General features: G+C 58.8%; 1 protein-coding gene across 1 annotated transcript in view; it reads left to right on the top strand.

The window, feature by feature from the left end:
* DIS3L2 (DIS3 like 3'-5' exoribonuclease 2) overlaps positions 1-26,279 on the top strand; it is a 377,502-nt gene extending 351,223 nt beyond the window's left edge. The window contains exons 15-21 of the mRNA XM_079710102.1: positions 18,915-19,098; positions 19,783-19,869; positions 22,863-23,010; positions 23,388-23,518; positions 23,687-23,791; positions 25,086-25,187; positions 25,821-26,279. Of these exons, the coding sequence (XP_079566228.1) occupies positions 18,915-19,098; positions 19,783-19,869; positions 22,863-23,010; positions 23,388-23,518; positions 23,687-23,791; positions 25,086-25,187; positions 25,821-25,973 (910 nt within the window). The 3' untranslated portion in view covers positions 25,974-26,279. The remainder of the gene's footprint in view (positions 1-18,914; positions 19,099-19,782; positions 19,870-22,862; positions 23,011-23,387; positions 23,519-23,686; positions 23,792-25,085; positions 25,188-25,820) is intronic.
* The last annotated feature ends 659 nt before the right edge of the window (positions 26,280-26,938 follow it).

The following is a 26,938-nucleotide window of genomic DNA, read 5'->3' as shown; positions in this document are numbered from 1 at the left end:
CAGGCCCTGGGGCTGGCAGGGGCTTCCTGGGCCCGGGCCATGATGTGAGAGTGTTCCTTCCTGCAGCCCAAATAACTACCCAAGGATGACCCAAGACAGAGAATTCTAGGCCACCAGGAACTCTCAAAACTAAATACTTTGCAGCTCTCAAAGACATTATGAAAGAGAGTTCCCTTGGTTGATTTAACACAGGGCTACATTAAGCAAACAGCGTTTTTTCCTTCTCGTTAAATTTCCTTTGTACAGCTTTGCCGTTCCCTTTCCTCATCTTTTTGCAATGGACTGCAATTCCGTCCATTCTAGGAACCTCCTAGGGCTGCAGCAATCCAGTGTGACTTGGAATCCTTCAGTTGTTTTTTTCCAAATGCTCTTTGAGCATATGGTGACGTGATTTGACCAGTGAGAGAGGATGGGGAAAATTAGCATTTTTGTTTTCTCTGTATCTCTCTCTATCTGCCATATATATACCTTTTTCAGAATTCCCTGGCACGATCTATGTCTTTTCTGCCACTCTGGGTATTTGTCCATCCACAGATTCCCATCCCAGTGGAAAGACTGCTCTCTGGCCCCTAAGGCTAGCCTTTCTAAGTTGATGGCTCAGCTGTTTAGTTTTTAAACCCAAGGAGGGCTGTCCCTTTCCAAGACCTTGAGGAGTGCTAGAAGCTGGTGGTATTCAGGCCAGTCCCATTTGATGAGCAGGCCCACTCAGTTCCTGGCAAGTGCTGCCTGCCGGTGGGCTGCACCAGCCTCTAGGGCATGTTCAGATACTTAAAGTAGCAAATGCCTCTGCCGTAAGCATCCTCTCTTGGGTAGCTGGAAGTCAGAGCCCAGGCCCAGGCCACAGAGGCCTGAGATACTCTGAGGGAACTTAGCCCATACAGGAAATGGGCCACAGGATTGCATGTTGGCTCTAAGCCTGAAGAAAGGTGCCCATGGCTGTCACCTCCTGCAGCTGCCTGGCAGGTAACCAGAACGTGCTTGGCTCTCTAGCTTTTGGCTGTGCTCACTGTGGGGAAGTGTTTCTGATCTGTCTTCACTGCCACTCCCCAACTCTCTGGGGCATTGTGGCTTTTTCTTGGTGGTTGAGCAGGAAGCCTCCAGAGCCTGAGGGGGTTGCTGTGCTTGATGACAAAGGCCATCAGTGGATATAAATCACTTAGATATAAATCACTTTATTTATTGAAGAGGAATTGAACATGATTACTCTCTCTTCTGAGCACACTTCTCCAAAGGTGGGCACTCAGGTGGGCAGAGACCTCACAGAGTGACCAGAACAAGTGCCCAGCTCATGTCCGTTGAGTCAGGCAAAAAGCAAGTGGCCAACTTATGCAGCTGCTCTGAAAACCCAACCCAGCAAAGCCTAGCTGAGATGCAGAACACACAGCACGCCGCTGACTGCAAGCTGCCCCTGGCCAGCCCCACATGACCCCACGACCCAAGGACGTGCCAGGGGCTGCTGGGCCAGGCTCCAAGGTTGAGGATGAGTGAGACACGGTGTCTGCCTTCCAAGCCCAGGAGTGGGCCGGTGTGGCAGAGGACGTGGCTCGTTTCCTGGGGTCGATGAGGACGTTGCTCCCATCACCCTGGAACTGAAGGGCTGTGGGGAGCGCTCAGAAGCAGGGCCCACCAAGGCAGCAGCACTGCACTCGCCGGGCAGCATTCCTCTCTTGGGTGTCCTGTCGATGGTGTCTCCCTCAGTGGTGGGCCAGCTGTGATCTTCTCTAAACACCTTCGTGTGTGAGCTCTCTGGAACTTCGCAGAAGGAATTGCTCTTGTTTTAATTTATGGACCTATTTTTTGCTTTAATGGTGTCCACTGGACATCATGTAGCCCTTTTTAATAATTTAGGATTATTCACAAAGTTTATATGGTGATACAGAAGCATTTTCCTTAGGCTCTACTGCGCTCTGCGGCTTTGCCTTGGCTCTAAATACTCCCACGGTACCGTGTGCTTTCACTCGACTTTATTGAGGCCCTGCCCCAACTGTCTTTGTGTCCATCTTTACAGTCAGGGCCCGTTGTCACTTCTCTGCTGCTGTCCAGGAGACCCCAGTAGCACAGTCTTAGCCTGGCTGTGAACATGAGGCGCCATGGGGGTATGGAATCAGCCAGGAAGCCGTGTCTAGTAGTCAGTCAGAATTGTCGATCAAGCAGAGGAAAGGGTCTGAGTGGGGAGCGAAGCGGGGACTTCCCTGTGAGTCACACTCGACTCCTGGCTCCGGCACCTGTGTTGACCCTCAGGGCTTGGTCTGTTGGTTGTTTCCTGGTTCTGCCCCATGTATCGGATACTCAAGATTGAGTATGTGGTTGAGCTTTAGAATCTAAGTGAGATGGTGGTGTACTTTTTAAATCAACTTGAACTGAATTGTTTAGTATATCTGTCATGTTGGGAAATTCTTCCTTAGTTCTAACAGCCCTCTAGTTTCATCTCAGTCTGTTTCCTCTCATTAGTCTTCAGTGCAGATGAAAGGCCAGTTAGCTGATCGCCATCTTTTGTGTCGTAAATATTCTAGGAAACCGTCAGATCTTCAGTGTTCCGCTCTTGAAGCTGAAGGAAGCCTTCATGCCTCTCGGCTTTCTCCTGGTGTGTTTTCCAACTGTTAGGCTTATCAGACCTAACTCTTACGCTCATCAGACCTAACTCTTATGTGGCCTGTGCGACCGTTCACCTCCTCAGAAACGCCAGTACTTTGCTGTGTGTCCTGTGAGGCAGGCTCCACCTTAGGCTTCATGACCCGTGAACTCCTTGCAGTAGAATGGAGGAGGTTTTGTGGGTAGAGTGTGTGAAGGAATGCGTGGAAAACCACTTTCCTCAGATCCTCTGAGGGATCCATCGCCCAAAGTGCTGAGAACATTGCTGTGGGAACTCAGTAAATAAATGCCGAAGCAAAGAGCCAGTTGGTGACTAAGAAAATTCTCATGGGGAGGTAGGGGGGTGAGTATGTGTTTATCTGCTGACTCCCTAGGCCCAAGGGCTGGGATAGTATCTCTGTCCCAGCCCCTAGCACAGTGCCTGGAATGCTGCAGATGCCCAGCAAGTGCTGAGTGAACAGCTCCAGGGCGTCGGCTGCATTTGCTCTTTTCCCCCTTCATGTTCTGTGTTCTAGCATTCTTCAATATTCTAATGACACCAGACTCTTGTCACCTTAAGGTTTTTATAATAATAATTACTAATACTGATGGAATGCTTAACAACATGCTGGGCCCTGAGATGAGAGCATTATGTAATGTGTCCCATTTAATCCTCCCCCTGAGGGGTGGGAAGTGGGGATTAGGGAGGTTAGCCGTCCAGGTTACACAGGCCGTGTATGGTGGACCCCCCACCTTCCCTCTTGACTTCAACAAGCAAGAGCACAAGAGATTGCTGCTGCCCACTGTGCTTTGTTACAAAGCAAAGCCGCCCACCCACAGGGAGAAGCCTGCCCTCCTGCGCGCCCTTCCCGCCCAGGCCAGACCAGGTCTCCACAGAGGCCTGAGGCCAGCGCTGGTCTGAGCCCTGATAAAGCTGAGCTCGTGCCGGGGAACCACAGGAATCTTCAGGAAGCCCTTATATATTCAGAGTTGCGTTACTTGCCAGACGGATCGTTTCCCACTGCCAAACTTAGAAAATGACCCCTCGGAAATTCCTCAGCGTGGACGGAAGGGCCCTGAGGACGCCTGCCCACGTGCCTTGTGGGCAGGGGATGCATTTGCCAGTTGTTTCCTAGCCCAGATCTAGACACCTTTCCTTTGCTTGTCTAGCAAACTGTTGGACACCTGGTAGTGCCAGCTACTGGGCAATGAGAAAGATCCTCCCCCCCCGAAGCGCACAGCCCACAGAGGAAGACAGGTGTGTAAGGTAACATTCACACGTGGTGACGAAGGCCATGGTGGAGGTGTGCTCCCAGTCTCTGCATGCAGGTGGCAGCGGACACCGCCCTGAGCTGTGCTCTGCCTGTAAGGTGAAACCAGCAGCCAAGTCTTTGTGTTGTTGCAGAATGACCAGATGGCAGTAATTCTGCAACACCCAAATGTGACCTGTGAGGAACTGGGCTTGAACTTCACAAAGATTTGCTGGGAAATGGACTGGCATAGACACGTCTAGCCAGGGAGCATGGTCTCTCTCTCCACAGTGGCTATGGGAGGACGGCCACAGCCAGGTGACCGCACAGGGCCCTGCAGGGCACTGGGCAGGGCCTCCTCCCAGGTAGGGACAGCTGGGCTGAGGCCTCTGCCAGGAAGAGCAGTTCTCACCCTGAGGGAAGCCTGGGTGGAATGGGCCGGTCCTCCCAGTCATGATGGCTGCCCAGGCCTGGCCTGAGCCACCTATGACGAAGCTCCCAGAGGCCATTGCTGACGCAGAAATCTGGTCAGCTTCCCAGCTGCCTAGAGAACTGTTTTAGAGCATCTCTAGGTCCTGGAAAAGCAGGGCTCCCTCTGCATCCCAGGCTGCCCTAAAAGATGGACTTGGCCTGCAGAGTGGCAGCTCAGGAAAGTAGAACCGTGGGCTCCAGTCAGGCTTTGACATCCACTGGCCTTGCCGTCTGACTTACCATCAACCCAGCCTAATCCAGGTTGTTCTGGCCTTGGATCTAAGGTGGAGTTGAGGATGGCACCTGGAAAGGGCTGAAGTCTTCACACAGCCTGTATCTGAGAGCTTCCATCAGTCCAGAGATGCAGGGGTAGAGGTGGGGATGAAAACCAGCAGTCCCCTTGCTCGCCCCTGCCACCCCTCCCAGTGTGCGGAGGGAGAGCCGGTGTGCCCTGGAGGTTGGCTGTGTGTGTTTCTAGGCAGGAACATGACGATGCTGGGGAAGCCCAGAGGCTCTGGATGGGAACAAATCCATTTAAACCACTCTGAACCTGGTTCATAAAACTGTGGGTCAATATTTTAAGAGTCACATAACTAACGAAGAGCTCTGCCAGACTCAACATACCGCCTCCCAGTGGGTGATAAGACAAGCGTTAGTTCAATGGAAACAGCCCAGGAGAAGAAAGTTTTTTTTTTTTTTAATCTGCTACTTTTCATATTTAGAGTGAGGTGGGCTGCTCTGGACAAGAGTATTGATTTATCAGGTGACCAACACATGAGCCCCAGCCATACTGTCACCCTGTGTTGGATCTAAGTGATGACTATCTACGGGAAAGGAAGAATTTCGTTAGAGCAAATCAGCAGGTCTCATCAGGCTGGCAGAAGCTGACTTAGGTTCTGTCTCTTGAGTTCACGTGCCTGCCTTCCAGCAGGGAACAGCTGAAGGGAAGCTGCAGGAGCCCCACTCCTAGGCCCTTCTCCTGGGGGTCTCTGCTTCCACCCCCCAGAACAGCCCTCCTTCCTTCTTTTCTGTGGAGCACCAAGCAAATCATGTCTCTGAAGTGCCCCGTTCATTCCCCAAACAGGCACTTGACATTGCAGCTCTTGGCCTAAGGCAGGTTGAACAGCACCTACACGTGCCCCTGGCCCTGGGACACAGAGGTGGACAAGGCCCGGTCCCCAGACAGGAAAACTGGCCTCAAAAGAGACGGTCGCAATCCAACAATGAGTTCTGGGGCTAGAATCGGCCCAGAGGACCATGGGCCAAGAAGGGTGATGCTTGAACTGAGCCTTGAAAACTCAGCTGTGACTGAGTGGAGGCAGGCTAGGGGTGGCAGGTGGAGGGAGCAGCCTGGAAGCCCCAGGGGGGTCCTAGGAAGTGTGGGTGCATGTCACCCAAGAGGAGGCCCAAAGAGAGATGCCAGTTTCCTCATGGCTGCCGGGGGAGCTGGGCTGAGGCCGGCAGCAGGTCAGTGAGACGTGCAGGGGCCGAGGGAGCTGCAGCCTTTGATGGAAGAAGCCAACCCACCCTTAGCCCAGCCCCTCTGAGGGCCCTTTACACTGTCAGGGGCTGGGCAGTTCTAACAGTATGGAACTCACCAGGGGAAACAAAAAGGACCAGAATTCTTTACCCAGCTCAGAGTTCAGTGAGAAAACACCCTCTTGGGGCAGACTAGAAAGTCTTGTGTGAGGCTTGCCAAGGTGTCTCGGCAGCTCCTGGGGCAGGCTTCCAGACCAAGATGTCTAAGGGTTGGGATGGCCATGGCCCTGAGGACAACTCTCCCCGCCCTTCTGACCCACTGGGCCAGCATGTTTCCATAGGTGGAACAGGAGTAGCGTTCGCCAGAAAGAGGTCCACAGATGAAAGAGGCAGAACCTTCAAGTCTTTAGCCGGCGACAGGAGAACTAGAGCAGTAGAAGCAAATGTGCTCAGCCCCTGTGCTCATCCCAGGGGCAACACCAAGACACAGAAGGAGGCCAGAGCCCCAGAGGCAGATGGGAGGAAGCGTTCACATGGGGAGGTGGCGGTGTAGGGGTAAGTCCTATTCCTGTCCTCTTGTCCGCCGAGCCGGAGACAGGCAGAGGTAAACCGAGGGCTAAAAATAAGACCTCCAAGGTTACAGAAATGTCCCTGCCAGGCCTGGAGGTGGACTTGCATGTTTGCTGGCGCAGTATGGCCAGCCTCAGACATGGGGGCAGGGAGCCTTGGGGAAAGGCGCTGTCCCTCTGAGGTTGCTGGGCAGGTGGCAAGCCAGGTCAAGATGAGTGACCTCGGCTCCTCCGCTGCTGCAACCCTTGCTGAGGGCGGGAGGTGCCCTTGACAGGAAGGAAGGGTGGTAGTGACACGGCAGGCCACCACGGGTGCCCGTCCCCCAGTTGCCAGCGTGGCCTCAGGGCAGGCCCTGTGTTGACCCCCCGCTGTCAGCAGAGCCCTTGGTCGGGTGCTGCTAAGGAAACCCTGCTGTCCAATCCTTAGAAAGCTTAAGGCAGGTGGCACAGGCTCACCTGAGGAAGAGCAGTGGGTGGGGCACCTGGTGTCCTCGCTCTGTAAGCTTAGGGGAGTCACATGACCTCTCGGAGCCTCCCTTTGCTCGTATGAACAATGAGGGGTCTAAGACTTGTTGTGAGACTCAGAAGGGCCGGCAGTGGCCAAGCACCTGGCATTGGGCCCTCACAGAGACCCCCAAAGGCATCTGCTCACCCGGGCCAGACTCAGGCCAGCTCCCCACTCCACAGCGAGGTGGACAGGGGCTGCACCCCCAGGCCTGTTTCCTCATCTGTGCAATGGAGGCAGCAGGATCCTCTCTCTCTCCCTCTCCTGCACTTGTAATGAGGGTCACATGGCTACCACACGTGCAAACAACATAAAGCACCATAGAAATGTTAGGGATTGGTCTTGCATGAACCAAGCAAAACATCGCAGATAAAAAACATACTTAGGAGTGCCTACTGAATGCCAGATACTGTTCCAGGCCCTGGAAATCAAGGTAAATGGAGCTGGCTGAGCCAGCCAGAGCGAGATTAGTGGGGGACAGGTGGGAATGGTGACCCATAAAGAGTCGGGGGTGGGGCTGGAGGGCGGCCTGGGCCAGTAAAGGAATCGCAGGTGCAGGTGAGTGGAGACCCAGGTGAGCAGAAGCCAGAACAAGGCTGCAGCGTGAGAGAGTAGGATTTGTGTCAGCTAGGAGCTGAGGGGCACAATCAAGAAAGTATTGGACAATGCAGTTCTTGGTCTCTGTCTGGGCCGCACAGAGCAGAGGGCTGCAGAGCATGGAGAGCCGGAAGACCCTCGCTGGGACCTGCAGCCCAGCCCCAGGGCCTCAAGCATTGAAGACTCGTCTTCAGCAATGACTGGCAGGTCTGCCTTGTGTCCAGGGTGAGAAGGAAGGACTGACGTTTCCCAAAAGATTTTACAAGACATGTTGTCTTCAAGGAGGCCGACCTCACCCACGTGTGTGGCTAGAACTGTAGCCCACTCTCGGACCTTTTTCACAAAGCCAAAAAGGACGTGTCAGGGTTACGAGGAGCCCCACAGGGGCCTTTGTAGCGACCGGAAACACTTGCCCAGTCTGCCCAGGCGGTTTCCTAAGGTGGTTTCACAGCCAGGTCCCCCGGCCAGTGTGTGTCCCGCCTGCGCCTTCCGCTGGCCCATCTCTTCCCGGTGGCGTCAGTGCAGGTACCCGCAGGAGGTCAGTGTCGGGGCTGGGGCCCCACCCCTCCTGCTCATTGCTGCAGCCTCCACGGGGCCCCCCAAATGCTGCAAGCCCCAATCGCACATGTGCCCTGGACAGCCCCCCCACACCAGTGGAACTCTGGTCCTCCCACAGAAATGCAGAATCCTGCAGGGCTTGCTGGAGGTGGAGTTGCTGTGCCGGGGCATGGTGGGGGGAAAATGTGGAAACACAGATTCCCTCTTTATGGCAGAGGGGCCACTACTGACCTAAAGAACTCGGATTCCCATTCTACCCATTCCAGAAACCGCTTTTCTCCTGGACACATTACCCTTTCCTCCACTTGCACCAGGTAGGCCTGGCAGCCCCTCTCATCACAAGTTAGGGGTAGAGGACAGACTTCAGAGTCAAAAAGCCCAGTCTCCAGACCACGGCCCTGCCACACGCTGGCTCTGTAATCTACATGGTCACCATCCTTGGCCTTTCAGACACTCGGTTTCCCTGTGTGCAGATTAGGCCTGACACGCCCCTTGCCGTGCAAGATTTTGTGAGGATTCGATGAAATCACGTGCCCAGCCTGAGACCAGCAGTGGTTCCTATTTCCCTGCAGCCTTTAGTGGTCGTACAGCTGGGGCGGCGGCCCTGCCCAAGGAGAGCTGCTCCCCAGCGGCAGTGAGGCCAAGGCTGTCTTGGAGGTGAGCGAAGCATGCTCTAAGGTGCAAAAGCAAAGGAGCTTGAGTTCCCAAGGACGTGCGTCTCGTCCTCTCTCATCTAGCTGCCTTTTGTAGCGTGTGTCTGCACACACGCATGAGTGTGAGAGGGATGGAGAGAGAGAGAACCTGTGCGTTCCACAACACCCTTATCTCTCGAATATTCTCGTACCTAAAGCCTAGTTTCTAAATCCCAATTGATCTCTCCCAACGTCAGTGATGACCCACCGTGCTGGCCCCACTGCGCTTGCCCAGGCTCTGTCCATTATCCAGGGCTGCCGAACCGGCCCCCGCTTTTGGGCTGGGGCCTGAAAGGGACGCCAGCCAGGGAGTCCACCTAGGGCAGATAAGCCACTGGGGGCACCACAGCGGCTCCCAGAGGTGGCGGGGCTTCTGCGCGTCTTGGCCGTACCTCCTCTGGTCAGCGGTTCTAATTCCAGTTGGACAGCAGCTAGAAGTGGAGAAAGGCATGTGTGTCAACACCGTGGTGGAGCCAGCAAGCCCTAATTACCCAGCTCTTCAAGGCCACACGGCACAAACTGCCACCTGGTTCTTCTGCTTAGGGGGAGTTTTCTGCCACGAGCGCACAGGTCTGCCCGGTGCCTCGGTGAGCAGAGCCATGAACCTTGGGAAGGGAGCGAGGCTTCTCTAGCTTCTCGACGCTGACAAAGGGCTTTCTGCCTGTCAACCCGGCTCCCGGCAAGCCCCCTCCCCCCTCCCTACCGCAGCTACTGGGCCTCCCTTTGGCAGGGCCCGAGGGCCGCTCTGAACTGGAGCCTCTGGAGACGTCCTTTGAGGTAGAAAAACAAGCGGCTGAAACGTGCCTCCTCGCTGCAGCGGGGCCCCGCCCGCTGAACCTATAGAAAGGCCCTGGAGTGGATTCAGCCTCCCAGAAGAGGAAACCTGGCTCCGGCTTCACCCGCAGGGCCTGTTATGTCTGGCTCCAGAGGCCTTCTCCTCTGGGGTTTTCCACGCCTGTGAACTCGGCCCCATTCATTTCCCTGTGGTTTCATGGGAATGTCCAAAACGCTCAGCAGGTTGCAGTGAGCCCAGGAGGAGAGGGGTCAGCGCGAGGCCCGAGCGGCGGCCGGAGCACCCTCCACCCGGGCCTGCAGCGGGGTGCCCGCCGGCTGTGGATGGGCGCCCTTCCCTCAGTCTGCTGCGTTTCCTTTGGTGCTCCCCCAACCTACCCACCCACCCGGGAGACTGCCTGCGGCTCCCTCCCTCCAGGCCGCCCCTTTCCGGCTCCGGGCTACCAGCTCCACCCTGGCCTGGGAGAGAGCTGCGCCGTGCTCCCTTCCCATCCCCAGCAGCTTCCACTTTAGTGCTCATCCGGCCGCTGACTTCCCATTTCACCGGCTCCTGGGCCCTTGCATTTTCCACCACACTACACTCAATTAGGGGCTGCGGGGAGAGCAGCGGGGGACCCCTTGAGGGTGGCCAGTGCCTCCGCTCCCGCTGGCTGCTCAGCTGCAGGGAAGGGGCCACGCCCGGGCGCACAGCTCTTGTGAGAGGCCCAGCGGCTGCCTTCACGGCCAGTGCGAAGCCCAGGGGCTCCTGGCCCACAGTGAGGATGTGCCCAAGTGGGGAAAATTTAGTCTTCAGAAGAAATGAATTTGAAACTGGCTGGGAGCAATTCTTATCAAATTTCCAAGTTAGCAGTTTTCACTGAGAGCTAATTGAACCGTCTCTGTAAGCGGCCTAATTCCATTTGCAGGAGGCTCCCGCAGAGCTGCGAGGAGTGCCCTGGTGGCTGAGGGCAGAAGAGGCTGTTCTAGTCTCTCAGTTGGTTTTGATCTTTGAAAATGGATGCATTTCCAGGCTTGGGCAGCAGCCGTGCCACTCTGCCCTGGCTGCCCGGCTCCCCAGTCACTTCCCCACGTTCTGAGTGTTCTGGGTACGGAAAGGCTGGGTGAGTTTCTCGTCTGGTTAGCCTGGTAAAATGCATCTGGAGACGGAACATCCTTGGAGGCTCAGCCCCTCTGGCCAGGCAGGGTTGAGAGTGTAGGTCCAGAGGAGTGGGGGGGCCGAGGGCCGGGGCCCTGCCTGTCGGCACCGCGCTGGGCCAAGACCCCGCTGCCGGTGCCAGCCTCATCCGTCGTCTCTGGGAGTTCTGTGGGAGCGCAGCGTAGCCCGCTTGGCTTGGCCAGCCCAGCGCTGACCTCAGTCTGGACTGTGCCTGCCCCAACCCTGGGTCGGCCCACGGAGGCTGCCCTGTCCCTAGGCCGTATTCAAGGGGCCTCTCTTGACCTGACGGGTATGGGCCCTTCTCTTCTCTCCTGTGCCCTGTGGACTTGAGAAGACAGTTTTAGGGACAGTGCTTCAGGTGATGCTCCGCGGTTACCTGCGTGCTCATCACACACGGTCTCCCCTGGGGTCCTCCTTCAGCAGCGGGAGGCCCAGACAAGCCTCCTCCTCTTCACCCAAACCTCTTGGGCCAGCCTCCCCTGCTGGGAGCTCACAGCTGCGAGGATACATAGCCTCTTCCCTGGGCAGCCGCTTCCTGCCGGATGGTTGGTTGGTCTGCTACCACCCCAGGTTCTCTCCCAGTAGCTCCTTTGCCTCTGAAAACATAGTCAGATCTTTTGGGAACTTAAAACAGCGATCAGGAAACAGTACAGAGGCCCTTCTCACCCTCTCTTCAAACTATTACCTCTTTCACCAACAAACGTATTGAGAGGAGTCCCCACTGGACCGCCTCCCTCACCCTTGAATCTTTGGTCTTCGGAACCAACTTCCCCACCCTCAGGGCCATGGCCACAGGCTCCTCCTTGCCGAGTCCGGTGGCCCTCTCCAAGGCCCTCCTCCTCCTCAGCTCAGGGTCTGCACGGGGCACAACTGCCCCGCTGGAGCTGGCTCCCTCTTAGGCCATGTGGGCTTCTGGGCCACCTCGTCACCCTCTGAGGTCCCTCCCCTCCGCTCCCAGAGCCTCACCTTGCGTGCAGCTCCAAACTCGGGCCTGCCCTGGCCTTTCTTATTGCCTCTGGCTGCGGCCTGCAAGCCCTCAGATTCGTCAGCTACCCCCTGACTGTGCCGGGCCTCTGGTCCCTGTGCCCCGCTGCCACCGTGTGCTTCCCTTTCACGGCCGTCCTCATTCAGCAGCCTCCCCCAGCTCCCCGGTGCAGCCCCCATGCTGGAGTCTGGCTCCTCAGGCCCCAGAGGGCCATCCCCGCCCTCACCTTGTAGCCCTCCCTCTTCCCTTGATTCCTTATTTTCCGAATATGGCTGATGCATGTTTTTCCCTCGTCCACACCTTTACTCTTTTATCCCTTTAATGTGAAGTGTTTTCCTCCTCTTGGCCGTCTCCTGAAATTGGTCTTATATTTGTGGGTGTATCCAGCCCCCCCGCCGCCACGAGGCTGGGGGCTCCTGGAGGGCAGGCCAAGGCTGCCTGGTGGCAGCAGGGCCCGGGACATGGCAGAGGCAGCAGGGTGTCGAGGTCACACAAACTGGTGGCGAGCCCAGCTGCTGGTTATGAGGTGTGGGACTTGGGCCTGATCACCTTTCCTTTTTGCACCTTAAGCTTCCCCACACATTAGAAAGGGGTGGAAGCACCTCCCAGGCTGCAGGAGGATTTAATGGGCCACACCTAGGTGCTTAATAGATGTCTCTTCCCTCTCTCCCTGCACCCACCCACAGCAGCAGCTCCGAAAAGGTTTGAGGCTGAGTAAGTGAACAAACAAACGAATGGCTGTAGGGGAGTTGGGTAAAATGACAAATGCCACCAGCTTGCTGTGAGTGGGGACAGGTGCTCTGTCGACTCGGGGGATGGGCAAAGAGCAGGGGAAGGCTGTAGCTTCTTTCTCGGTGCTTGGGAATGATGTCAGCTTCTTTGGCAGAGCTTTATGTTTTCAACAACCTCTAGCAGCAAGTGTTAGGGGTCAGAAGTATATGCGTGAGGGCTGTGTGCCCACGCAGAAAAGGGGCTTTGGGGCGGGGCCCCAGCCCTCTCAACTTCCGAGTGTGCACCATCCTGGGAGTCCTTCATCGTGCACAGATTTATTGAGCGTCTACATTGTGCCAGGCCTCGCACTGGGCCCAGGGTAGGCGGCACTGGGTGAGGAGGGGAGATAACAGCCTACGATCAAAGGGGTGATCACAGCAGTGTGGGCTAAGTGCTGTGGTGGGATAGGAATGGGATGCCCAGGAGGCACATAGGAGCCAGGTGGGCACCTCACGCTGCCTCCCCAGAGGAAGGGGCATCTGAGAAAAAGATGGGGGGAGACTGGTGTAAGATTCCAGGCTAAGGGAACAGCAGTGCAAATGGACAGAAGCAAGAAAGAGCCCCAAGAATTCAATATGGGGACTTCCCTGGTGGTCCAGTGGTTAAGAATCCGCCTTCCAACGCAGGGGACGAAGGTTTGATCCCTGGTCGGGGAACTAAGATCCCATATGCCGTGGGGCAACTAAACTCGCGCGCTCAGGAGCCCACACGCCACAGTTAGAGAGAAGCCCGCAGGCCGCAACGAAAAAGATCCTGTGGGCTGCAGCTAAGACCCGATGCAGCCAAATAAATAATAAATAAATAAATATATTTTTAAACAGAATTCAGTATGACTGGAGTGTGAGGGTTAGGGGGGCAGCGAGAAGGGAGAGGTGACCCGGGCACATGACAAGAGGTGGCCTGGAAAACCTCGTTTTCCCAGGAGGTGGAGCTGCCCTGAGGACAGTGGTCGCCCCTGAAGGGCTTCAGGCAGGAGAGGGGCATGACCATCCAGATTGGCCTTTGAGAGAGAAAGCATCTCTCTGGGTGTGAAGACTGAAACAGCAGGGAGTGGCTAGAAATAGGGAGGCCAGTTGCTAAGAGATGGAAGCCTGGACCGAGGTGGTGGCATTATGGCAGGAAGCGTCTAGGATCTTGCTGTATTCAGCCCTAACCCTAGGGTCGGGGCACCCAGGCCAGTCACTTGCACAGTATGCGTAATAATAATGTAATATTTATTTAAGACCAGGCACTTGTCTATCGTTTGCCCATTTTTTTCAGGTAAATAAATTGAGATTCAGAGAGGTTAAGAAATTGATCTGAAATCACACAGCTAGCGAGTGGCAGGGCTGGGGCTCAAGGCAAGCCACGAACCTCTCCTCCGCTCCAGTTGCCCGGGCTGTGCACTTGCAGCAGGGAAGGAGGTAGGCCAGGACACGTGAGGAGCATGCGCCTCACCATAGGACACGCCCAGCCGCCCAACCAGAGGGCCTCCTGTGGCCACGGACACACCCAGTTTCTTCATGGACAAGGATGGGCAGCCTTCCTCCGAAGAGGCAGACATTTTAGCCCATTTCTCTTTTAGCCACTGTCTCACCCCTGTCAGGTAGAGCAGCCTTTCCCAAACATCATCCTTTAAGATGTGACACAAACAGCTTCAACCATTAGTGAGCAGTAAGTGCTGCATCCCAGTAGCTCCTTCTCACCAAATCCTGATGCATGGTAGCATCTTAAAGGCAAAGGGATGTCCTATAATAAAAAATCACATGAATTAAGGCCCTAGCATTTCATATATATATATATATACTTTTTTGTTAAGTAAGTAACATTAACACGGTCTGGCACACACCATTCTAGACAAGGCATCTCTGCTGCGTGAGGAGTGTGTGTACTTGTGTGTAGCTTGCTTGTGGTCTTTACCTGCCATCTGCCGTAGCAGGCGAGGGACTCTGAGGCCTCTAGGCTTGCTCACCTCATCCCTGGGATGAGAAGCCTTCCCTCCAGCACCTGGAGGCCCAGAGCTCAGGTAGGTGGGCTGCTGCAGAGTTAGTGCTGCCGAGCTTGCATCCTGGCCCGGCCCCCTGGCTAGACCTTCATCTGTCTGTCACAGCAGAGCTGGCCCAGCCCTCCAGGGTCATGGGGCCCCTGGTGGCACTGAGCTCCAGATGCTCAGCAGATGCCAGGCCTGAGACCAAGGCCCCGGCTCTGAGGATTTGGCTTGCGGTTCTGGAAGGTGATCCTGGCTGGTGGCCATTCCTGAGCCCTATTTAGAGCAGTTGTCAGGCAGTTGCTGAGATCCAGCGCCCGCCCCCCTCCCCTGCAGAGGGGAGTGAGCACATGCCTGTGCCGTGCTGGGGCAGGGGCTGGGTTATGATCAGGGCAGGTACCCAGACCAGGGAGCAAGTCTGCGGCCAGGGCAGCGCGCAGGGCTCCATCCCCGCTTGGGTTTCACATCCAGTGGGTATGTGCAGTTTGCTCTCAGAGGACATCCTAACCACCCAGGACAGCTCGGAGCATCCCTGAGCTCTGGCTGCGGGCCTGGGCATGCAGCCTCGGAGGAGATCAGGGTGAAGGGGTGCGTGCTGCCCGGTCAGCTGTGGGAGCGCCGCTTCTGATCAGCCTGCCTTCCCTCAGAGCGCTGTTCACTCTCCCTGACTGAGCAAAGCCCTCAGCCCCAGAGCTGGCTTTGGCCAAGGAAAAACACACTGAATGGGAGCCCAGAGACCCCTGGACCTTGGGCCGCAGGGCTGCAGTTTATAAAGTAAGGCTCCTTCCTGCCCAGAAGTTGCTGGGTTCTAAGCTGCTCCTGCCACGTCCCAGGTCCTGCGGCAGGAAGATGCTGGGCGCCCCCTGCTGGCCCGTCCGGGAACTCACCCGTGAGGAGGACCTGTGGAGCCCCGGAGGAGCGGGCCCCTTTGCTGGCCCAGATGAGAGCAGCGACACCCACCTACCCACGCCCCAGGCCTGGCCAGCCCGGCTCCCCTTCCGGATGCCCGGCCCCGTTGCTGACGGTGAATTCGGAACTCATTGCAATCTGGCTGCTGATCGCTTGCCTTTCCCTTGGCCTTCCTGTTGCCACGCTGCGTGGGGGGACCTGCGCCATTGCTGCTGCACCCTCCCAGGCACCCCAGGGCTGGACGGGCGCGGGCTCCGGGCCCTGCTCTGCTTTCTCCCGCCCACAGGCTTGCACCCGCCCCGCCCCCCACCTGGGGGTGTAAGAAGGACTTTGCGGACAGGTTGTGGGGAGACGGTCCCTGCAGCTATCCTAGGACACCAAGGGATCGGGCTTACTGCTGTGCCACCTCCCTGTTAGGTGACACTGACATTTTTCTGGGAGACATGGGCCGTATCTCTGATCTGTCTTGGAGGGAGGCTGCCCTCTTAACTCCCGCCCCCTGTCCTGAGGGGCGGGCTGAGACACTCAGGGATGTGGAGCCCCCAGAGATACGAAGGGACCTGCCCAAGGTCAGCCCCTGCGACCAAAGCTTCGCAAGACGTTCAAGGTAACAGGAGCGCACTTGCTTTTCTCTCACCAGCCTCAGGTGACTCTTGGGACTGTACTGGGGGTCGCTGGAGAAGCAGCTTGACTGAGGACTGTTATCACTGCTTGGGGCTTCGGGTATCAGCTCCACCCTCCTGTCCCTTGCCTGGGTTCTCCTCATATGAGATCCTGAGGCGGGAGAGCCTCTGCAGGAAGTAGGAGCAAGAGCACAGCTCCTCATTAGGAGGCTCCCTGAACATTCCGTTCCTTTGACCCAAGGGGTGGAGGTGAGGTTAGAGAGGGCGGAGCCCAGGCTGGAGCCCCCGCCCCTCCAGCCCTGCTCTGCTGCTTGCCCTGCCCTAGCCTGAGCTCACACAACCCTCCTATGGGGCCATGCTGTCCCCTGCTGGCCACGCTTGCAAAACGCAGCCCAGGGTCAGCCCCAGGGTTACAGGTGCTCCCTCCTCGCCCAAGCCTGAAGCTGAACTAGACCGCAGGGCTCCAAGGAGCAGCCTGTGTGCCCCCGGCCCACAGTGATACTGGGACTGCATGGGGAGACAAGTCTGGAACCGCCCGGCACACAGTCATATGTGCTGAGTAGGCAACAAACGAATGGCTGAATTGTGCATCTGAAGCATTTACGTGATGATGCTCTGCAGGGTCTGACCAACAGCAGGCAAGACATCAAGTCAGACATCAATCTAGCAGGACTTGAGACTCCTCTCGAGCTGACAAGATCAAAATATGAAAACCAAATGTGAAGGGTCAAATGGTGCTAGACTGTGACAGAGGTGGCCCTAGACAGGCTGACCCTTGTTGCCAGGTATCTAATCAGGCAGTAAGTGCCCAGGAGGGATGGAGATGCCCTTCAGGGAAGACATGGAAAGGTCAAAGGAGGGTGACAAATGGCAGGGATGGAAATCACAGGGTACCACGAAGAGACCCCAGGCTGGCCATTTAGCTGGAAGGTAAGAGAGAGGAAAGCACCTCCTGTGTCTTTTTTTCCGGTTGTTTTTTTTTTTTTTTTTTTTTTTTTTGGCCCTGCCACGCGGCTTGCAGGATCTTAGCTCCCCAAGGACCAGGGATTGAACCGAAGCCATCGGCAGTGAAAGTGCGGAGTCCTAACCACTGGACCGCCAGGGAATTCCCAGCACCTCCCGTGTCTTGAGGCGGACGTCACGCCAGGCGCAGGGTCTGCCCTTGAAACATGTTTTACTCCTGTTAGTTTGCACAACCACTCTGTGAAGCATGTGCTATTATTATCCCTGTTCTACGTTCAAGAAAATAGAACAGAAAAGGTCGGTAACTTGTTCAGGGTCCTGCAGCAAGAACATGCTGGAGCTAGGATGGAGGCCTCGCTCAGGAGGTTTGGTGGTCGGGTTCCAGCACATGAACTCGAGGGTTTTTAGCAGGAAGTGATATGCTCAAGGACAGGTTTTGGGGTGGGAGGCAGGATGGCCGCTTAAAAGACTGTTGCTGCAACCCAGTGGGGAATGAAGAAACTCATTCTATACACAGGCCTCCTGCATGGCGGAAGGGCCACTGAGACCTGACCCTTGCAGTCCTTCACCCAAGCCCTTCCCCATGGTGGGTGGTAGGCTGTGGGTCGGCCCACCACGGTGCCCACACAGGAGGAGCTAGGAGTGCAGGCCATGGGTGGGCCTCCTCCCGAGGTCCAGGCCTGGTCCTGGTGGTGCCTGCCCTGGGGCATTCCACAGCCCTTCTTCCTCATAGGGTGGGCTTTGCAGGGAGACAGGCGTGCTCTGGGCGACAGCCCGGCAGACCAGAGCCACCCCTCAGCACGGAGGCCCAGCCTGGGGAAGGTGGGGCTCTGCCACTCACGCTCTTGTCCCCCCGCTGGCTGTTTCTTCCCAAGAGCTTGGGGAGGGGACGAGGCTAACCCCAAGCACTGTCCACACCTCTAGAAGGGGACATTCATTTCGGGCCTCCAGCTGCTTCCAGGCCTGCCAGAGCTTCCTCCCTGACCTCTCCTGCCTCTGTGGGAGAAGCATGGGCTTGACATACAACCTAGAGCTTCAGATTAAAGTCTGGGAAGAGGCTCCCTAAGCTGGGCAAGGCCCCAAGAGTCTCCCCAAGGGAGGAGGCTTTCCCCACGTAGGGCACCAGCCCACACCCACACCCCTTCCTGGAGGCTTCAGCTCTCGTACATGTGCCTGATCCACGTGTCCTCTGCGGGCGCCCTGGGCGGGACAGCAGCACGTGGGCTTCCTGCCCCAGATCAGGGGGCTAAGGGTGGTGCCGACCTCAGCGCTGTGATGCAGCGTCCCCCTCTGCCTGACTCCTGCACTTTGGCACACTTCTGCCCTCCCCCATCAGTCCCTGCTGCTCCCTGTGACTCTTGGCCTGCCTTGGAGCCACATCCATTCACACTCGTGGACCCTAATCACACTCGGGTGAAGCAGGACTGGAGGGTTGGCTCCTAAAAGGATGGCTCTGTGGTTTGAACACCTCAGCAACGCCTTTGTCTTTTCCCAAAATGCACGGCTTTCCTCTTGCCCTCTGTGACTCTCCTGTTCATCCTCAGAAACACTCATCTTTCCAGGGGGGAAAAGAAGCCACGTACTCCTGGGAACGGGGGGCCCTGGGTCTGCGTGCCTGCCTCTACACGCCCCCCCTGCAGAGTCCTCTGGGTTCTCATGGCCTGCCCGGGCATAGTGTTTTCTTACAGCTGGACATGCCCCCCAGTGTTCTGGGAAGCTTAGTCATTCAGCAGAGATCTTGACTGAGCACTTTCTCTGGGTCAGGTGAGGTCCCAAGTACCAGGGCTACAGCGGGGAATAAGACAGGCACCATCCCTGCTCTCCAGGATCCCCATCTAGTAGGAGACACAGCGCACGAGCTAACACATCAGCAGAGAAGAGTACAGACTGGTTAGTGCACTGAGGGGCATGAGCTGAGGAATGAGGGGGAAAGCAACCTGCAGGAACAAAGTAGATCGGATGCCGGGAGGGCATCTTGAAGCTGAGACAAGGGCGCAAGAGAGCCAGCTAGCAGAGAAGCAGTAAAGAATGACCCCCACGGTCCCTCCCTTCTGCAGGCTTGTGGAAGAGTTCATGCTCTTGGCCAACATGGCTGTGGCCCGCAAGATCTACGGCACCTTTCCCGAGCGAGCCCTGCTACGGCGGCACCCCCCACCCCAGACCAAGATGCTCAATGACCTGGTGGAATTCTGTGACCAGATGGGGCTGCCCATGGACTTCAGCTCTGCAGGGGCCCTCAATGTGAGTGCTGGGAGCACAGGGGCCGGGGAGGCCCTGCTTAGGGAAGGAGGAAGAAGGCCTGGGAGCCAGGCTCAGCAGCCTCTGCATCCCACCAGGGTCCGTTACCCTTTAGCCATATCCCCCCGACCCCAAGGAAGAGGGGAGGGCCTGGGGACAGAGCCTGCAACTCACAGGGCCTGGAGGGGGGCCCGGGAGGCCGAGGGAGCCCCCTCAGGGCCCAGCTGCGGGCAGGGGTCCTGTGGCCAGGGATGGGCCGGGCTCGGACCCAGAGGCTTCAGTAGGGGCTGGCATTATTGGAAGCCAGAGGCTGTTTTTCACGGTAAGGGGTATCAAATGCTCCCCACCTGGAACTGAGCAGCATGGGGCTCAGGAATCCATGGCCTCGGCTCTCATTCCACAGGAGGGAGACTGTCCCCATCTGTGCTCCAGGCCTGGGGTAAACCAGCCTGCCCAGGCCAGCCAGCTGGACATGGAAGGACTGATCTCAAGCCGGGACCCTCGAGGCAGACCCAGTGTGGGACACAGTCTGGGGGCTGCTGACCCCCCTGCACCCCACCCATGGCCATCTGAACAGGGCTGGGCCCCTTGGCTGACCTTTCCTCCCCAGGGCCAGATGATCAGTGGGTGATGGAGCCCCAGAGCCTCTCCCCAAGCCTGACTGCGTATCACATGGGTTCCTTCCAGAAAAGTCTGATGGAGACATTTGGAGATGACAAGTACTCACTGGCCCGGAAGGAGGTGCTCACCAACATGTGCTCCCGGCCCATGCAGGTAAGGAAGGGCCAGGCCTCCATCCTCCGCCTTCTCCCTGGAGCACCCATGCCTCCACGGGCTCGGAGAACCTTTGGGGAGGTTTGGAGAGGATGCCCCCAGGCAACACCCAGCACAGGCAGTCCCTGGGCTCCTGAGCTTGACGTGCTGCCTCCTGCTCAGACTTGCCTGTGGGCTCAGTTAGGGGAGACGTTACAAGCCCCGCTGCCCTGCTGCCCCCCTGCATGGCCTCTGGGGCTCTTTCCTGGCAGCAGGCGGGGAGCCACGCCAGGGCACGTCCCAAGACTCCAGGGCCCGGACCCCACAGACCAGACCAGCTCGGGCAAGGGAATGGGGGCTGGTCAGCAACTCATGGTCAGATGGGGACCCTGGAGGGGAGAGAGAACATTGGTCTCCTGGAGCAGCCTGCACAGGGGGGCGGTCCTTAGCCCCCCCTGGCAGAGAAATCTCCCTGTCCCAACCGGTCAGGAGAGGGGTAAGTCAGGCCGTGAGGCTGTGTCTGCAGCTAGAGGACAGGCCGGCAGCCTGGGAGGCAGACGGTGGGCTTGCTCCTGGCAGCCAGTCGCAGCTCTCCGAGGCTGTGCTTCAGCCGCTGTGGGGCTGAGCATCTTGGGAAGGAGCCACCCCCGTGGACTGTCCGGTCAGCAGGAGCTGTGGATGCTAATGGGTCCAGCGGTGGGCCGCAGCCCGGCCTGGGAGCAGTGATAGACCATTGTTCAGGGGCTCAGTCCCTGGGCAGATTCAGTCTGTTTCCCAAGAACCAGATCATCTCAGCGGGTCACAACTGACTTGTTTTCTGAGACCTCACAGCTCTGCCAGGAATGGGACCACCAGGTCTGTTTGGGTCTGGCTGCCGTTACCCTGCCCCCAGTCACCGATGTCTGTCCCGCACCAAGGGCTGTAAAGCACCCCCCATGGAGGGGGGGGGCGTGTGTCTCTGGTCACTGGGCTTGACACCACATACAGGTCCGATGGAGCTGCCGTTCCCTGCTCCCAGCCTCTGGAAGCCATCCACCTCTAAGGCCAACCCAGCCCTGGAGCTCCAAGGAAAGGAGTCCTCTCCTGAGTCACCCAGAGCCTGAAAAAGACTGGACTTCTCGTGGCCTTGCCTGCCAGTAACCTCAGAGGCCAGCCCTTGCCTGGGGATCTGATGTCAGGGAGTGACCAGAGTGACTGTGGTGCCTGGTTCCCTGTCTGTGTCCCAGTTCTGGGTCCTCACCCATCCCACGCTGCCCAGGGGTGCCTTCGCCACCCAGGAAGGGACCTGGGGCCCTCTGCCCTCCTCACCCCAGCTTGTCTGGGGAACTGGGCCACTTCTGAGAACAAGGTCCAAACATGGCTCACAGTGGAGGCTGCTCCCTCCCTCAGTGACTTACCCGAGATGTAACCCAGGGCCCAGCGGGAGCTGGAAGGGAAGCAGAGTTGGGTAGCCGAGCAGGGCACCACCAGCTGCGTCCTGGATTCCAAGGCCATCATACACAGAGTAACCGGAGCCGGCTGTCCATTTGTGCGAACACACGGGAGGGTGTGAGGGTGAGCAAGCGGCAAGGGAGGGAGGGAGCGAACACACGAGGGTGTGACTTTGGCCCTGGCAGAGGAACCTGGTCACTTGCTCCCAGGCAGCCGCGGGTCTTGGATTCCCAGCCCTGAGAACTCGGGGAGCGCAGGGCAAGCGGCTTCAGGGCCCGTGGCCAAGGCTCTCAGCACAGCTGCACTGCGCGGGCCAGGCTGTTTGCCGGGCCCCTACAGAAACTCGGCATCTCTCCTTGGGCCACAGTCCTAACTCCTGCCGTGCAGGAGGGCCTTTTGAACTCAGCGCTCTGGGTCTTGGTCTCAGGACAGGTTGTCAGGGACAAGAAGGGCTGAGGCTGGGAGACTGGCCAACCGCTGCCTCCCTTGGATGGTGAGAGGTGGAGTATTGGGGGCACAGAGGTGCTGGGGTGCAGGCGTGGCCTTCAGGAGGGCAGGGATGAGGACTAGAGGGCAGGAGGTCGGCTAAGACCAAAGGCTGCACCAGGGCCAGAGAGGAAGAGCCAGGCGCCCGTTTTGCTTTGGGTGGAGGGCATCCTGGACCTTCTCTCCTACCTCCCGTTCTGGCCACATGGTGGTGTTGGGCTTTGTGTCCTGGCGAAGTCCTGCAGCCCCCGGTCCGGCATGACCATGGGCTTTCTCTCCTGCTCGCCATTTCAGTGTAGCTCTTCCAGCCCTGTCCTGGGGAGGGGGCAAACCAGAAACGATCCCTTCCTCCTGGTTCCTGGCAGTAACAGCCCTTAAAACTCAGGAGTGGGGCTTCCCTGGTGGCGCAGTGGTTGAGAGTCCGCCTGCCAATGCAGGGGACACGGGTTCGTGCCCCGGTCCGGGAAGATCCCACATGCCGCGGAGCGGCTAGGCCCGTGAGCCATGGCCACTGAGCCTGCGCGTCCGGAGCCTGTGCTCCGCAACGGGAGAGGCCACAACAGTGAGAGGCCCGCGTACCGCAAAAAAAAAAAACAACAACTCAGCAGTGACCGGCTGTGGAGGAGGATGAGTTCCAGCTCCTCCCCAGCTGTCCTCTGACTTCAGCCCAGGGTCTCCCCTCCCCTCCCCTCCCCGAGGGCTTTGGTGGCAGGTCCCTCAGGGCTCTGAGGGAGGAGACCCTTCAGCATCTTAAGGGTTCCCAGCAAGAAGCCCACAGCCTCTCCCCCCGGCCCGCTCCACTTCCGGTCATTGGCAGAGGGGCCTGGGCACGACCTGCCCTTGGCTTCAGCAGGAGAGGGGTAAGGGCACCCACAGCTCCGCCCAGTCTCATGGCAGCCCCAAGGGTACCCTCACACAGAACAGCCCCTGACGTCTTCGGGCCTGCCCGGCTTTGCTCAGCTGCTGCCCGCAGCCGGGCAGGTGGGTCCACGCCCCCAAGACTGCCCCTCGTGAAGCTCTGAGTCTCCCAGGCTCGCAGAGCACACCCAGCCCGCACCCAGCCTGGCCAGGCTCTGAGGTCCGCCCCACCTCCCCAGATGGCCTTGTACTTCTGCTCGGGGGCGCTGCAGGACCAGACGCAGTTCCGCCACTACGCCCTCAATGTGCCGCTCTACACGCACTTCACCTCGCCCATCCGCCGCTTCGCTGACGTCTTGGTGCATCGCCTCCTGGCTGCCACGCTGGGTAAGGGGTGCGGCACAGGGGGCGGTGCCAGCCTGTGCCAAGCTAAGGACTACTCCCCCCCCCGCCAGAGTGGGTGCCCGGCGGCCAGAGGCCACACTGCCATGACTGTGAAGGCCCCAAGGGGTAGGCAGCCCAAGCAGTAGGGGAGCCTGTGCCAGAACCTCCCCTGTGAGCATGTGCTAGGGGCTCGAGGGCCCTGGCCGTGGCCAGCCCCCTTTCTCGGCCCTCCCAAGCTGGGCATCAGGGAGGCCTCAGCTCTGCACGGGGCTCCCAGGCCCCATCTGACCTGGGCCAGGGGCACCATGCTGCCCAGAACCCCGCCAAGGCCGGCACACACAGAGCACCCGCCAGTGGGCCCCCGACCACTCTCTGCCCAGGCTACAGGGAGCTTCCAGATGTGGAGCCCGATGCCCTGCAGAAACAGGCTGACCACTGCAATGACCGCCGCATGGCATCCAAGCGCGTGCAGGAGCTCAGCACCAGCCTCTTCTTTGCCATCCTGGTCAAGGTGAGGCCACCAGCCTGTCACCCCTCCCCTTCCCTCCACCCCACCTTCCCGCCAGGGCACCTGCTCACAGGGAGGGCTCCAGGAGTCCGGGGCCTTTGGCAGCTGTGGTGGGCCCTGGGGGGAAACTGCATCCCCTGGCCGAGCCTTGGCTGGAGCCCTACCCTGCAGGAGAGCGGCCCCCTGGAGTCAGAAGCCATGGTGATGGGCGTCCTGAACCAAGCCTTCGACGTGCTGGTGCTGCGCTACGGGGTACAGAAGCGCATCTACTGTAATGTGAGTACCAGGGGCTGCCAGGGCCAAGGTTAGGGATGTTCTGGGCAGGCAGAGGGAGCAACGAGCCGCGTCCACTTAGCACATTCCCTTCCCACCTGCCTGTCCCTGTTCCCACTGCTGGGTCTCCTCCCTATTTCCGCAGCATCTGATGGGGTCTTGGCTCAGGGACAGCCCCTGGTAGACACACGAGCAGGCAGGATGGGAGCCCAGGCCGAGGGCCTTGCTGTCCCCGTCCACAGTGGGGCAGTGACACTGCGCCCCTCGCTCAGCTGTGGGTTGTGCTGGCACCAAGTTCACCCGATGGGTCCTGCCGAGACAGCCAGCCGCACCTGCCTGGGATCAGGGATCCAGGCCAAGGGTCAGGCTTGGGCCTCTTTCCCAAGGACTTGAGCAACCAGAGATCAGGTCCATCCATAACCAGTATAGGAAGCAGGGTAGGCAGGCTTTGGGAGATTTTTTAAGGGAACATTGGGGAAGGAAAGACCAGAGAGAATGGTCCCTGGCCACTCTGGAAGCTGTATCCCCTGAAAAGAAAGAAGAGGCTAGCCCTTGCCTTGGTCCTGCCCTGGGGGGGGTGCTTCATTCGAGGTTCTTTCCAAGGGTACTTGGTGCCAGTCTAATGCCACCTGAGGGACCTGTTCCAGCTGACCTTGTGGTTAGTGAGTCACCACCTGGCCCCTGACCTTGGCTTTGAATTTCCCAACACCCAGAGGACTTTGGGGCGTGCAGAACGCGGTACATAGTGTGGAATAAACATGGTATGAATGAAATGGATTAAAGCAGGAGAGACAGAATGAAGTCCAGCGGGAATCAAGTCGGGCCCTCATCCTGCAGTGCACTGAACAGCGTGGAGTTCAGGTCTAGATCGCCTCTGCTCACAACCCAGCCCTCAGTCTGTGCTAACAGACCCAGGGCCGGTAGGAGCGGCAGCCCTCCAGCCTCAGGTGCCCAGTCCACCTCAACCGTACAGGGACGGTGTCTGCTGAGGCAGGACAGACCCACCACCTGCCCCGAATAACACATGGAGCCACCGGTGCCCCCCGGCCCCCGCCCCTCAGCGAAGGTGGCCTCTCAAGGCCTCCCAGAAGCTGGCAAGAGGCGAGGGTGTGGGCCATCCCCCATCAAAGGGCGAGCAGCCAACTGTCAGGCAGCAGGGCAGGGAGCTCCCTTGAGGCCAGTCAGAGGTGGGCCAAGGCAGGGGGCTGCTTCCAAGCACTCGGGGCCTTGCAGGGTCAGAGTTTAAGAGGCGGCGCCTAGAGCCCGGGTCCTGAGATGCAGGTGTGTGCACCCCCAGGCACTGCCCCTGCGGTCATACCGTTTCCAGAAGGTGGGCAAGAAGCCGGAGCTCACGCTTGTCTGGGAGCCTGAGGACGCGGAGCAGGGGCCGGCGCAGCAGGTCAGACCCGGGGGTGGGGCAGCTTTTCCAGAGCGCCACTGGGTCCCCTTCCAGCCCACTCTCGGTGAGCCCCCCCTGCTTCCTGGGCGCGCTCCCCAGGCCTCATCTCCCGGGCTCCCCCTACTCCCGGCTCCGGCTGCGATTTCAGGTTCTACCCAGCAAGGCCGCCAGCGGCTCCCCCTCACCACTCCTTGGGCCTAGCCTTCTGGCAGCACCTTCCTTCCCCGGAATCACCCACCCTGGGGAGAGGCAGCGGCCTCTGCCTACCTCCCTAAAGCAGGGCCCTTAACTTCGGGCGTCCTTTTGAGAATCTGATGAACGCCATAGACCTCCGACCCAAGGAAACAGGTTTTTACCTACGACACGCTTCAAAGAGCAGACCCGGACCCCAGGGGTTTCTCCCCCCTGGCGCTGAGCGGCCCCAGCAGGCATTGCCCACAGCGGTGCGTGGCTCCACTGCTTCGCACCGGGACCCCACGGCCTCAGCCCTGAGCAAGCTCCGCTTACAGGCGGGCCAGCAGAGGCCTAGGGAGGCAGAGCGAGGGGCCCCGGGGCCTGGCTGGGTGGACGGCCCCCCCCGGGCAGCCCCCTCACCGGCACCCGCGTCCCCTGCTGGGCTCTGCCCTGCCTCAGGTCGTCAGCATCTTCAGCCTGGTGGAGGTGGTGCTGCGGGCAGAGGCCACGGCCCTCAAGTACAGCGCCATCCTGAAGCGACCCGGCACCGAGGGCCTCCTGGACTGGCAGGACGAGCAGGGCAGCCATGCCCTCGAGGAGGAGCAGGACTGAAGCCCCCAGCCCGGCCCACCCCTCCCCCCCTCCTGTTAGGAATAGGAACTTCGGGCACCAACGGGGATTCTTAATGTGGTTTTTAACAACTCAGGGTTTTGTTTTTAGTTTTTCATTCTCTTTTATTTTTGCAGCTTGGTTTTCAAACTGGAGGGGGAGGGTGGGGCTGGATGGAAGGCTGCGGCCTGGCCAGTGCTCAGCAGCACAGAGTTAGACCTGGTCCTCCTGGGAGACCCGCGCCCCTTGTGCCAGGTTACCCACGGCCCTCCCGTGCCCAGGAAACCAGGGGTTTTCAGTAAATCAGTGTCATGGAATAAAATCAAGTGTGAGTGCCGCCTGGTGTGTGGGGCACCGGGGTGGCCAGGGTAGTGGGGTGCCCCTTGGACCCAGGACGGGGGACCTGGCCCGGGCTCCACCCCTCACAGCTGAGCCGGGGTTGCCACCCTTGGGAACCTCCCCGGCAGTTCCAGAATGATTCACAGAGCTGGCCCTGTGGCCGATTGATGCCAGCGCCTCATTCTAGCTGATTAGAAACGGAATTAGTATGCAAGACGGCAGGCACACCCGTCACCACGCCTCATGCAGCTGTGTCCATCTCCACCCCAGCACTTCCTGTCTGCCGGCTGGCCCCCCACCCCCACCCATGGCCCCAGGACGGGGGCTTGGGCCCTGTGCCACCCACCCCAGCTTCCAAGGCCGGAGCTCTGAGTGGCCCTGTCCACCTTCCTGAGGGGGGGCCAGCACCCCAGCGTCTCCTGTCCCGATCCTGTGCCCTGGCAGCAGCAAGGGAGCCTGGGAGCAGAGTGAGCCCTGGCCCTGCCCGAGGGGAGGGGCCCCCAGACCGGCCTTCCGGGGCAGGTGGGCTCCTGGTGGCCCTGGCCTGGCCCAGTCGACTGCCTGATATCTGCCTGAGCACCAAGTGATCCCTGGGGACCCAGGGGCAGAGGTGGGAGGCCACCGCACTC

This window comes from Hyperoodon ampullatus (assembly GCF_949752795.1).
Source record: "Hyperoodon ampullatus genome assembly, chromosome: 8".
In the NCBI taxonomy this organism is placed as follows: domain Eukaryota; kingdom Metazoa; phylum Chordata; class Mammalia; order Artiodactyla; family Ziphiidae; genus Hyperoodon; species Hyperoodon ampullatus.
Note: the sequence above shows the minus strand (reverse complement) of the source record. Positions and strands in the feature narration are given on the sequence as shown.